The sequence below is a fragment of the Mixophyes fleayi genome, chromosome 4 (assembly GCF_038048845.1).
Source record: "Mixophyes fleayi isolate aMixFle1 chromosome 4, aMixFle1.hap1, whole genome shotgun sequence".
Taxonomy (NCBI): Eukaryota; Metazoa; Chordata; class Amphibia; order Anura; family Limnodynastidae; genus Mixophyes; species Mixophyes fleayi.
This window is the reverse complement of record NC_134405.1, coordinates 79,437,888-79,451,696: the sequence shown is the minus strand read 5'-3', so window position 1 is coordinate 79,451,696 and position 13,809 is coordinate 79,437,888. Positions and strand designations below refer to the sequence as shown.

Sequence of the window (13,809 nt, the reverse complement as noted above, 5' to 3'; positions counted from 1 at the left end):
GGTTGAAATGATCAGATCACCTCAGCAGACTGCATGGGAAGGAGCTGGCTGGAAGCAGAAGAGGCAGCTCAGCAAAAGATAAAATAGGGAGAGAATGGCCGGGAGCGCAGTATAGGGGAGAGCAGGAGGAGAACAGGAAAGGAAAGGATAGTGAAAGAAGGGAAGATAAAAGGGGATAACAGAGTGGAGCGCTGGACGGAGGGATTTAGGGTCAACTTTTGCCCAGTTATAGGTAATGATTAGGAGGCACAACAGAGGTAATGACATTTGGTCAGAGGATCAGATTAGGAAGAGAAGGGGAACGACATATAGGTGTAATAGTTGTGAGGATGGGAAGTGACTGTGTGAGCACATAGAACAGAACAAAGAGGGGAGCAGCACCTGAATGATGAGCTGTGACAGAAAAATGGAAGGAGCCTTCTGTGCTGCTTGAAGAACAGGAGGAAACGAAGGAGAGAACAGATAGAAAGAGGAAGAGATAGAGGTCGGAGGTAGCAATAACAGACATTGGGAGAATAGAAGAAGGTAGTTATGAGACTAAAATTAAAGACGTTAGGTAACACTGAGATATTTTATGAAGACAGGAAGAGAAACAGAGTAGATTAAAGACAGATTTTAATACTTTTGTAAATATTTTTGCTAACAGATTGATCCCTCTTTTGCCTTTTCTGATAGTCCCCAATCAAGTAGGATTTATTCCTTCCAGACAAGTGCTAGACAGAACCATTTATAGTATTCACTATATCAACACATATGAAATTCCTTTCTATCATTCTATCACATGCTGTGGATGCCAAAAATGCCTTCAGTTGGTTCTCCTGGCCCTTCATTAGTCAGACCATAATGCATTATGAGTTTACTATGTCCCTATATTACAGCCCACATTACTACTGGGCACAGTTTGGCAGCGGAGACTGGGGTGCTTTTTTCCCTTGATACTTGCCATGGTTATTGAGCTCCTGGCAGCCAGGATTAGGTTAAATCACAATATCTCTGTAATATTTATAAACTCCAAGCAGTATATAATCATATATCATCTGCCATCTTTGCAGATCATGTCCTGTTGACCCTTACTACACCTCTTACCTCCCTTCCTATTCAATTCAACGAACTTTCAGACCTTGGTTCAGGCACAATAGAAAGATTTATCTGGATTCTGACATACTGGCAAATCTCCTTTATAAGAATGCTGCATGTCAATCATGAAACATCCAATGTTGTTGTGGCAATAAAGCCATTTTTCTGCAATTCTAATTCCAAATTGTAGCTATAACATAGACACTTAGCACACTGTAAGAAGATAGAGAGTGACTGGTCAATTAGTCAGTCCATTCCACTTGATATCACTGGTGCAGCATGAACTGTGTGCTGCTCACTTGCCCTACGCTAGTTGACAACTATAATCTAATTTGCATCGATGATCAGTGTCTTGTATAAATCACAGAGAATGGTCACAGAGTTTCTAGTGTATATACAACATCTCAAGTATCGGTTTACATTTTTCTAGATTGCTGCTGAAAATGTATTGTGTAATCGGTGTACATTGAAAAACAGGAATAATTTATCAGAATCTGTTATAATATTCCCGACTATCATTATTTTCTGTGCTTTATAATTAAATACTGAAAATGAGTTGGTTAGAGGTGTAGCGTCCCAGGGTCTGCTGAGATTGGACCATGTTTAGTGCACTTACCTGCACCCACCCAGGAAATCATAGGCAAATACAATTTTATACAGGGTTATAATAAACTCATTGTTACTTGTGTATAATTTGCCCTAATGCCCCCCTGCTTCACAGTCCTTTTTTGCAGAGCGTTTTTTTGCTTTGTTCGATTCAGACGGGAGCGGCTCCATCAGTCTGGATGAGTTGTTGGAGGCGCTCAATCTCCTGATACATGGAAGTGAGACGGACAAACTGCGTTTCCTTTTCCAAGTCTATGATGTGGACGGTAATTGCGTGAGGACTTGGGGGCTGCATCCTGTAGTAATAGGATACAGTATAGTGTTACAGATTGTCAATAAAGTATATGCACATTTTTATTTATGGAGCTTCATTGTACACCATGAAAATGCCAAAGTACTATAACTTGATGTCCGTACCACAAGATTAGATCATTAATATATATTGCATAGGTTAACCAAAGCTAATGAGTTAAGATGCCCTACATGGACCATACAGTATATACAAATATCAGAAAGATCTGAATCTCTGAATCAGACAGAGCCATATTAACGAGGTCTGGAGATTAATAAATACATAGATACAGTTATTGTCCAACCAAATTTACTGTTTGCTCCAATTGATCACATGATGATCAGGATAGACGGCCTATTTGGCTCATACACGCTACTATGTGCAGCCAGTTAGAGCTAGAATGGTCTGCTGGGCCATCATAACCACAGTGTTAGTGGCCACTTATAGACAGTACAGGATGCTGCGTGATTCATTGTCACCTGATCAGCTATTAATTCATTGTTATTCAGTGCATGTACTTCATATGACCATATTCTAATACCCAACTTCTGCATAGCTTTGCTTATCAGGAAGCTTTAATTTGTATTGTTTAATTTACTGGTTTGTACAATTTTTATTAAGTACATTGCTAAATATATCGCTTTATCTGTTTTGACTGCTTCTGTTTTATTCCACCAAAATCCCAGCATAGATAATATACATCTCTTGGTGCAACAAACACAGAACAAAGTCAGATTATAAAGATAAATTAAGATATTAATGATATTTGCAGAGGCACATGTGCTAACCAAGTCATTAAATAGTTGTCTCATGGTGGAAAACACCTTTAACTAGATATTTTCCCATTTTTAACTTTCTTGAAAAATGTAATAGTTCACATATATTATAATATAAAAATATTTTTCTCTCCAATAATTGCATCCAGAGGAAACAGCAGCAACCAGTGGATGTACCCAGTGTCGGACTGGGGCATGAAGGGCCCACCGGGGAACTGCAACGCTAGGGGCCCACCAGATGGGGTGTGGCCAGCCATCATAGAGGCGGGACCAGATACTAGAGGGGGAGTGGTCAGCCTACGAAGGACAGCTAGCATCATAATGTAGTATATAAAGAATGCAGTGTGTATATAAAGAGTACACAGTCTTGACCTGCCCCTTAGCTTGGGCAGAACAGTCACCAAAAATCGGGATTGTCCCACTAGAATCAGAACATTTGACAGACCTGTTTTTGTCACCACCTGTGGCTGCTGGTTTCTTTAGTTGCGGCTTGTCTGGATGCTGGAATGTTGGGGGCCCTATTTGGAAAAAAAATGGGTACATTTAGAAAATTCCAACCAACCCCGGCATTAAATCAATAGGACCCACGATAAATACTTAGGCCTTCACCAAGCCCAAACATTAAAAGTAGTATAGTATTCACATTTAATAAATAAACCTATCTCCCTCCTCCAAACAATCCCAGCAATAAAATAATAGCATTTACGTATAATATACCTATTTCCCAGAACCGTCACTGCCATTAAATAATTCATATTCACATTTAATAAATAGACCTCATGCTCTTCAAACTCAGCCACAAACCACCCCATCCACCCCATCTAAAATGAATAGTCCCCACTATAAAATTAAATTGCCCCAATATCACCCCACAAACAAATAACCCATTAGTTAGCCACCACCTACCTCACACACATTACATTACCACAAGCCCGCTGTGCCATCACACAAATATTACTTTGCCCCTTCATCACCATGCTGTGCCTCCTTATGAACACACTGTGCCCTCCATGCTGCCTTGGTCCCTTTTCTCCCTCTTTCATGCCATGCTGCCTTGGCCCCCCTTCTCCCTCTTTCATGCCATGCTGCCTTGGCCCCCCTTCACCCTCTTTCATGCCATGCTGCCTTGACCCCCTTCTCCCTCTTTCATGCCTGCTGTCTTGACCCCCTTCTCCCTCTTTCATGCCATGCTGTCTTGACCCCCTTCTCCCTCTTTCATGCCATGCTGTCTTGGCCCCCCTTCTCCCTCTTTCATGCCATGCTGCTTTGGCCCCTCTTCACCCTCTTTCATGCCATGCTGCTTGGCCCCCCTTCTCCCTCTCTCATGCTATGCTGTCTTGGCCCCCTTCTCCCTCTTTCATGCCATGCTGCCTTGGCCCCCCTTCTCCCTCTTTCATGCCATGCTGCTTGGCCCCCCTTCTCCCTCTCTCATGCTATGCTGCCTTGGCCCCCTTCTCCCTCTTTCATGCCATGCTGCCTTGGCCCCCCTTCTCCCTCTTTCATGCCATGCTGCTTGGCCCCCCTTCTCCCTCTTTCATGCCATGCTGCCTTGGCCCCCCTTCTCCCTCTTTCATGCCATGCTGTCTTGACCCCGTTCTCCCTCTTTCATGCCATGCTGCCTTGGCCCCCCTTCTCCCTCTTTCATGCCATGCTGCCTTGGCCCCCCTTCTCCCTCTTTCATGCCATGCTGCTTGGCCCCCTTCTCCCTCTTTCATGCCATGCTGCCTTGGCCCCCCTTCTCCCTCTTTCATGCCATGCTGCTTGGCCCCCTTCTCCCTCTTTCATGCCATGCTGTCTTGACCCCCTTCTCCCTCTTTCATGCCATGCTGCTTGGCCCCCTTCTCCCTCTTTCATGCCATGCTGCCTTGGCCCCCCTTCTCCCTCTTTCATGCCATGCTGCTTGGCCCCCTTCTCCCTCTTTCATGCCATGCTGTCTTGACCCCCTTCTCCCTCTTTCATGCCATGCTGCTTGGCCCCCTTCTCGCTCTTTCATGCCATGCTGCCTTGGCCCCCTTTCTCCCTCTTTCATGCCATGCTGCTTGGCCCCCTTCTCCCTCTTTCATGCAATGCTGCCTTGGCCCCCCTTCTCCCTCTTTCATGCCTGCTGCCACACTTACTTGTGCAAAGCTCCAGCATCCTTCATTCTTGCTCCTCTGGGCGGCTGGATAACAGGACCTCCTCGTCACAGTCTCTTTGTTCCCCAGCTGAAACTGACAAACACACTACCGCGCAAGTGCAGAGAGCCCAGACGCGGCTCTCTGCACTTGCGCGGTAGTGTGTTTAACACAAGTGTCGCCGTCGGAAGGGTCAGGAGTCAGCCGCATGGAAGCTCCGCCCTAACAACAGAGGGGGTGGGGCTTCAATGCAGCAGGGCCTATCGGTGGATAGCCCGCCTCCCGGCAGGCCAGTCCGAGGCTGGATGCACCTAAAAGGCCCTTTTATTCACCACAGTAATACAACAAGGCAAGATTTCCCTTTGAAGTTACTGCTGAATAAAAGGACTTTTTAACTTGATGCTGCTGTTTTTTTCTGGATGGAATTTCTAGACAGGCTGCAAAGTTTGCATGTCTTTCCCTAAATTGTCCCCACACCCGCTACCATTCATAAATTCCCAGGGAATGGGCTGGTTGCACTATAGTCTAGTTACCAGCACTACTGCAGGCCTAGCTAACCTGTGGCTCTCCAGGTGTTGTGAAACTACAAGCCCTAGCATGCTTTGCCAATACACAGTCAGATGATTGCTGGAAGTGCATGCTGGGACTTGTAGTTTCACAACACCTGGAGAGCCACAGGTTGGTCAGGCCTGCACTACTGTAATTGGTACTTAGCACTCCGCTTGCGTTTCCTTCTGGGAACACAAGCAATCAATTCTAATTCAGTGAATGAGAAGCTACCATATAATAATAACCAATGACAGGAGTGGTTGCTTCTAGAGGTTGCTGTGACTGTACCTGGCCAAATCCCCAGGCTGCAGCGAAGAGGATGAAACAAAGGGCGTAATGCTGGTCCTTTGGCCTTGATATGCTATTTTAATTTACTGGTTATTTATGGCTGTATAACACATTGGGTGAAGATAATGACAGTGAGGAAAAGGTGCCTCAGGTTAAATTTTACATGGGAGACTAGGGGTCTTTAGCTCTACCACTGGTCCTGGGTCACAACATTTGACAGATTTTCAAAGACACACAAATAAAATTTGATAGAGTTGTCTATGTCTGAATAATTAAGAAGGTAGCCCAGATTGCAGGATGTGAGAACAGATGCATTTCAGTCCTCTGAGAAGGTTCAGTATTTGACCTTGACAAGAGTATTTTTGAGTAAACGTTTCATCCTGGTTCCCTGATAGCAGTGGTGATATGGATTGTGTTCCATTCAGGCAGTGGTTCTATTGACCCAGATGAGCTGCGTACAGTTCTGAAGTCTTGTCTGCTGGAGAATGCTATCTCACTGCCGGAGGAGAAACTAGATGACCTGACTCTCATACTTTTCCAGTCTGCTGACCAGGACAACAGTGGATCCATCACATTCCAGGAACTAAAGGAACAACTGGAACGTTTCCCAGAAGTCATGGAAAACCTAACAATCAGGTGAATTTTCTAACTGGATCTACAAGCCTAAGATCACTACCATATGTAATAGCGTAGGAAACCATATTGTAGCATGGGAGTGATCAATTGCCTTTAAGAACATTTGGTGATGTATCGTGCACGTTAAGCAACAATCTGTGAACAGTATATTTCACGGAGTGATGTACCATGGTGGATCTTTCATGTGTCCCTGGTTCTCAGTCATTTTTTTAAAGGATTTACAACTGGGCACCATATTACAGAAGTTCTTGTGATAATACTCAGTCAGTTTTAATAGTTTACAAGCTGTGAGATAACCTTTAACCTTTTTTTATTAGGAATGCATGTTCTGCTTCTGTTGTCTATTTTTAGTCGGCTTCTAATTTATCTTGAAAAAGCGTCTGTAAATCAGCGACATCACCGAGGCAGCCATTTGTAGGCTGAACCAGTATTTAGAATAATGCAGCATATTAGCCAATCAGTTCACTTGTAGCTAATGAATTGATAGGCTGTATTGTTGTATATATTGTTCATATCCTAGTCCGTGCATTCTGACTTATGTTTGTTCAGCCCACATAAATGGCTTCCTCCAATGGAGGTCATTTAGTAAGTGGACCCGACACGCACAACTAAAGCCTTGGTTTTGCACTGGGACACAGGGATGGGCTGCTCAGCGCTCTCTGGACACAATTCTGTAACCTAGAAATGAGCTAATATGTGCGGAGAAGCAGAAAGATAAGTAGAGGTGCATTGTGTAAAAAATGTAAACATCACATCAATGTCCAACATCATTTATGGCTTAAATGAGTCATGAGAGTAAGGAGATATTAGGACTGCTTTTAAAAGTAAAGGACAAGATCTAAAGACCACAAGCTCCTGCAAAATTCAACTACTTTTGGGGTGTGGGAATGGCTGTACACCCCTCTACACAGCATGGAATGCCCCTAATAGAAAATATGGTTTCTGCAGTGTTCCGCAAGCCAATCACACCAGATCACCTACTCTGTACTGTACTAAGACTGCCCTCACCTCCTCCCCTCTGCAACACTAGTACACCTGCGCCAGCTCCGCCATATTACTTCATAAACCCAGGCAGACTGGCGTAAATCCTGGCATACAATAGGTCCAAAGCTGCCTTTGCACTATACAGCAGTTATTTTGCACTTTATATGCGACCTCCACAGTGTGTAAGTGACAGGTGCACATCACCATAATATCAGTACAAATGGTGCCAAAAAAACTGATTAGTTGTTCTTGTTGGTAAAATAAAGGTGCATCTGAGTGGATCAGGCCTTAGGACCAGTGTTATCTCAAATTTGAGAGTTATTAATTATGTACATTTGAATTAATTAAATTACACCATTCAGTTAGAGTTATTTTATATGACATGTAGTATACTAATTAGTTGTATATTATTATTATTATTATTATTATTATTATTAATAATAATAACATTTATTTATATAGCGCTAACATATTCCGTAGCGCTTTACAATTGGGACTAACACAGTAATAAAATGCGACTGGGTATTACAGACAAACAGAGAGGTGAGAGGTTTATATTGAACTTTATTCTCATTTTTCTACTCCTCAGTGCTGCTAACTGGCTGAAGCCTCCAACCATAAAAAAGAAGACTCACACCCCTCGCTACCTGACTCCAACCTACTGGCACAACAATCGCAGCAAGGTCCTGTTCATGTGCTGCTACTTCTGTGTCAACATACTGCTTTTTACCCTGGCAGCTGTCAATCATTCCAGTCTTGGGGGCTGGATCATGGTCGCCAAGGGTTGTGGTCAGTGCCTGAACTTCAACTGCACGTTTATTGTGGTAGGTGGCTGGTTCACTGGCTGCAGTTGTTGTCTCAACTAAAATATATATATATATATATATATATATATATATAAAAATTTGCTTTATTTTTACTTTGTTATAAACCTTGGAAAAGGTTTTCTAAAAATAAATTATTACAAACAGCAAGATACAAGTATACAAGGGGAGGTAATAAAAAGATATGCCTTGTCAAATAGTGATGGAGAACAGGGACGTGATTGGGTTAGGATGATGGTACATCTGCCCTCGTTATCTCCTTTCAGAGATTAATCACTTGTTGTTATTCCATATTTTATCAATAGTATCAGAGTTTTCTGATGGCATAAGGAAGTTATTTCACACTTATTCATACACTATTGCAACAATACCTACTGCTTCTCTGCTTCATTCCTCTCTTCTTCCAGGTTATTTTCTTCTGTCACACTTTGTACTGCTTACGATAAATAACCTGCAACACCCTTACACACACCCAGAGCTGGATTAAGGCTCTAGGGCCTCTGGGCACTTAAGATAGGTGGGCCCCTATTATCTAATATGGCAAATAGGGCCCTCTACTTTTAGGTGCACGCAGTTATCCAACAACTGTCCACAACATTAAGTAATTCATACTCACATTTAATGAATAGATCTCTTTCTCCACAAACTCAGTCTCGCCTTCAATTTATAACCCCCAAAGCAGCCCAGCATAAAATTAAACATCCCATCACCTCTTCTTAAATAAGCCCCACTATTAAATTGAATAGCACCACCATCACCTCACAAATAAATTAATAGCACCCATCATTAAATAATTACCCCCCACCCACATTTCACCATTAAATTTATAGCCCATCTCCCACCCACATTACATTAAGACCACCCTCTTTTCCCTTCTTTTTCCCTCACACTCACCTTCTTCCATCCACCCTCTGTTGGAGACAGAACAGTCTGCCTCTCTTGCAGCCTGCACACATAGGACAGCACGCAAGTCAGGTGCTGCTCGCCCCAGGTGACATGTGGTGGGCACAGACATAGGGGAAGGGAGAGAGATTCAGAGCGTACAATCCGCGGGTGCTTGAAGAAAGGAGGCTGGTCCCGGAGGAGGGGCCAGCCACCAGGAGACATACAGTGCCACATTGATGGGAGAACCTGGTTCGTGGGGGGGGCTGGGGCATGCGTCCCCTGCAACCACTCCTTAATCCAGCTCTGCACTCAGCCCCTCTACATAAAATCTGTCACACATGTGTAAGGTTCTCTTTATTTAAAGAAAAACTTAATCAATATACATAAATAAAGAATAAGTAAGTATAGCAAAACACATATTAGTAGCGTAGTAATAGAAATACTGAAATGTTTACATTTTTTTGTCAAAAACTACTAATGTTGTATTATAAGGAATAATGTACCTCCTACCATGTGATATATATAGGATATAAGACTTCACCTCAAGGTTTGTGACCTGTATAAAAGTAATCAAATTGTGACCTCTTGCTCTTATATGGTCATGGAACTCCTCTGCAAGTCCTAGGGATAGATTTACTAAACTGTGGGTTTGAAAAAGTGGAGATGCTGCCTATAGCAACCAATCTGATTATAGCTGTCATTTATTGCATTTTACAAAATGACTGCTAGAATCTGATTGGTTGCTATAGGCAACATCTCCATTTTTTCAAACCCGCAGTTTAGTAAATATACCCCTTAATATCCTATATTTTATAGTAGGTGTTGCATTATCCCACATTAAGCCACTTGTGGATTAGACAAAATAACAGGACTAAAAATTAACATTTTGTGCTACAAATTTTGTTTGTGACCACTAAGAGCCACTCTTGAGAACCACAGGTACCGATTGTTGTACCAAGGCCTCCTGTTTAATTCTCTGTTGTGTCTCCAGGCTTTTATGCTGCGCCGCTGTCTTACGTGGCTGCGCGCTACATTTGTTGTGCATTTACTTCCACTGGATCACAATATTTTCCTGCACGAGCTGGTTGGATATACAGTGTTTGTTCTTACTATACCTCACACAGCCGCCCATGTCATAAATTTCAGTAAGTAACTAGCCAATGTGAAATGTTCTGTAAAATATACTATAAGTTAGAGATGAATGAAACGACTGTTTTGTGGAATATTTGCCTCATTTTGCATTTCGGTGTATAATTTTGTCTTCACATGGAATTTCCCCTACCACTTTTGTTCAACCCAGACTTCTAACACAACATACCACAAAGCTTAATGAATTGACAGTTGTCATCCCAATCAAATTTAAGACGATAAATTTCACTGAGTGTGGAATTTACGTATCCTGCACGGAATGGCCACTCGGCAGAAGATCAATGCAAGAGTAGGGGCCTGATTCATTAAGGATCTTAACTTGAGAAACTTCTTATTTTAGTCTCCTGGACAAAACCATGTTACAATGCGAGGGGTGCAAATTAGTTTTCTGTTTTGCACATAAGTTAAATACTGCCTGTTTTTTCATGTAGCACACAAATTGTCAGGCGCCGCCTGGATCCCGGACAGGCGCCCCGCTGATCCGCGCGTCTGGTTGCCTAGCAACCAGACACGTCACTTCCTCCTCGCTCGGCCGCCCGGCTACTGTGCAGGAAGCGTTCCCGTTGCTAGGCAACGGGACGCCACATCTAGGAAGCGCTACGGCGCTAATAATAGGATAGCGCTGCGGCGCTGAAGCTGATTGGGCACCTGTGTTATTTAAGCCTCTCTTGACCCCACCTCCATTGCCACAAATTCAGGTCTACCTGTCCTACAGCGTTTCCTGTGTACCTGTGATAACTTGTCTCCTGACCTTTGTCTGCCTCCTGATTATCTGCCGTTTGCCTGTGACCCTTGTGACCTGGATTGCCTTGACTACTCTTTTGGATCTCCCTTCTGTACCACGCTGCCAGAACGCTACCGACCCGGCTTGACTCACCACCCCTTTGGATTCTCCCTGTGTACCTGCCTTGCCCGCACCATTGCTGAACCGGCCTGTCTGACATTTCTCTCGTGCTTCGCTAACTGACTCGCGGGCCATACCTCCTTGCGGGCAGAGCCGGATTTATACCTCATGGGGCCCTAGGCAAGATATTGGGATCTGCCCTAAACCCTCACACATGGCCCCCTCTCTGCCCTGCACCTTCACACATGTCCACTTTCTGCCCAGCACCCTCACACATGGCCCCTATTACACTGCAGCTTCAATCTCACACACACTAGCTCTCCGTCATAGTACCCCTTCCTCTTACCTTTTTCTACCTTTTGTGACTCCAGGCTCAGTCAGAAATGCTGCAGCTCCTGCACACAGACTACCATAGAGTGCCAGCAGCCCGCCTAACACTGTGTACCATGTGACCGCAGCTGACCCTGCTACCATAACCAGAGCAGTAACTATAAATTCTAGTGCCCTGGGCGAGAAAGAGCACTAGCGCCCCCCCCCCCCCTCCACCGCATTTTGTTAAGTGTAGGAACTCTTTACAAACGCTTGGCAATGCGCCGTGGGAGGTCACACTGCCCTAGATACAGCCTTATGTAACAACAAGACAGTACATGGTGTAACACTACAACCCAACACAGCTACTGGGGTGCAAGAGGTATATTCAGCGCAAGTTAATACCTATTCCCATTAGCGTCGGTGCAATTAACAGGTTTAGAGCCACTGAAGGAGGAGCGAAAACAATGGAGGAGAGGAGTCAGTGGGCAGAGAGCCCTAGGAGGAGGTGCGCAGTGTAAATGGTGAGCAAAAGTTATAGGTAATAAGAACAGGAGGGCAGAGGGCCCTGCACACAAGAGCTTACAATCTAAAGGGAATGGGACAGACAAACGGTTGTCACATGGGATGAGTTCCCAATGTAAGGGAACCTGAGGGCAAGAAGCAAGAGTGGGAGAGATGGAGGATGAAAGAGGATGAGGTGTACTACATGGTGAGATGGTTAAGTGGAGCACTGGTAGGCTTTTCTAATTAGTTAGAAGTAATGAAGGAGCCAGAAGAAAAGGGTGATCATCAGTGTCTGCTCATTACAACAAAATAAACTCCATTGATAATTTTTCTTTTTATATTGGCTCCTGATTTATTCCATCAATCTATGCAGTCCTGAGCTTCTACTATAGAGTGGCAATTATAACTACTCATACAGGGAGTTCATTCAGACCCTATAGTGAATGTAAGTGGCAGCATCACAGGCGGCAGTCACTGAAGTAAAGAGAACATTAGAACCTCTGTGCAGTTTTGGGACATAACTGAAAAATACAGTCCTATAAAATATAGAAGTACCGAGCACCAGTCCTTGGATCCCAGATCACAGCTCTCTTCTATCCAAGTGTGAGAGTCCCAGTACACAGACTCCTTCTACAAGATAGCCACAAATGCACGGTACACTCTAACTGTGTCATGAGGCCCTTAATGTTCAGCGCTCCACTATCAGTATTTTATAGTAAATATACAAGGCATTAATTAATGACAGATGTTTGCTGCATGTTTTGATAGATGCCAATTAGCGCTACCATTGATTGTCATTTTATTTTTTAACACACATAGAAACTGCTAAATGCTGCAAATTTTTTTGAATATGACGCAATACAAAGTGAACTCATGTCAGAATGGGGGGGGGAGGGGGTGTAAATGTCTGTTTACTTTCATTATTTTCTGAAAAGTGACAGAAAGTTTTAGAATGCACATTGCAGTGCTGTAGAGAAGCTGAGCATTTTAAATCATGTTTTCATCCAAGACAGAAGTAAAGGAATGTGAACCATTAAAAATTCATTACATTATTAGTTGGAGGAAATAAACTAACAAGACAATATTCAGACACTGGACCCAGAGTCCAACTCTCAATTACTGGACCTGATTTTCAGCGTGCTCTCATCGCTCCCAGCAGCGGCTGTCTGGAGGTCCTGCCACTGCCCTGCTCTCTATAACGACGAGCGTGCATATAATTATAAAGTAGCAGTCATGTGATGACATTTAGCCCGTCCAATTCAAAAGTGCTCTATCTATATAATGCTTCTCTGTGCACAGATCTGTAACAGAGTATTAAGCTCCTACCTGCACTCCTTCGGTCCAGCACATATTGTAGATATTCCTGTGCTTTATGGATCTTCTGCCTATCATTTGGCACAGCTTCCAGTTTCCGATCGGGCCAGTGCATCTGTGGCTACAGCCTGATGTCAGAAGAAGAGAGGTCCTGCTGGGGGAAGGGGATACCTTGGGACCGCTACACTCTCACAGAGACCCTGCGCAGGGGATGGTGGTAAATGCTGCAGCTCCTGACCGAGCCTCGGGAGTCAGTACACGTGGCATGTTGCACATAGACCCTGACCATAACACCACGAGTCAGGCGCGGGGGGCGGGGTCGGGTGGCGCGAGTCGGGGGAGGGGGTCGCATTTTTAAAAAAAAAATTTTTATTGTCCCCTTCCCCAATCTGGGCCCCCTGAGACCCGCTAGGCCCTAGGCAGGTGCCTAGGTTGCCTAGCGGAAAATCCGGCACTGCTTGCGGGGGTCCCTGGTGAACACCAGGGGCACACAAGACTCCGCACCTTCCTTCGAGTAGTGCCAACGATAGCAGGTATGCTATACTCAGTCGTGACACAAATACTTGATAGCTTATTTGTACACTGAAATTTAAAGTTGATATTTATGTGCTACATGAAAAAACAGACAGTATTTAACTTATGTGCAAAACAGGAT

General features: G+C 44.0%; 1 protein-coding gene across 1 annotated transcript in view; it reads left to right on the top strand.

Moving 5' to 3' along the window:
* Positions 1–13,809, top strand: part of NOX5 (NADPH oxidase 5) — a 46,599-nt gene that overhangs the window by 18,812 nt on the left and 13,978 nt on the right. Inside the window, exons 3-6 of the mRNA XM_075205916.1 lie at positions 1,799–1,949; positions 6,128–6,338; positions 7,912–8,146; positions 10,023–10,176. Coding sequence (XP_075062017.1) covers positions 1,799–1,949; positions 6,128–6,338; positions 7,912–8,146; positions 10,023–10,176 — 751 coding nt within the window. The remainder of the gene's footprint in view (positions 1–1,798; positions 1,950–6,127; positions 6,339–7,911; positions 8,147–10,022; positions 10,177–13,809) is intronic.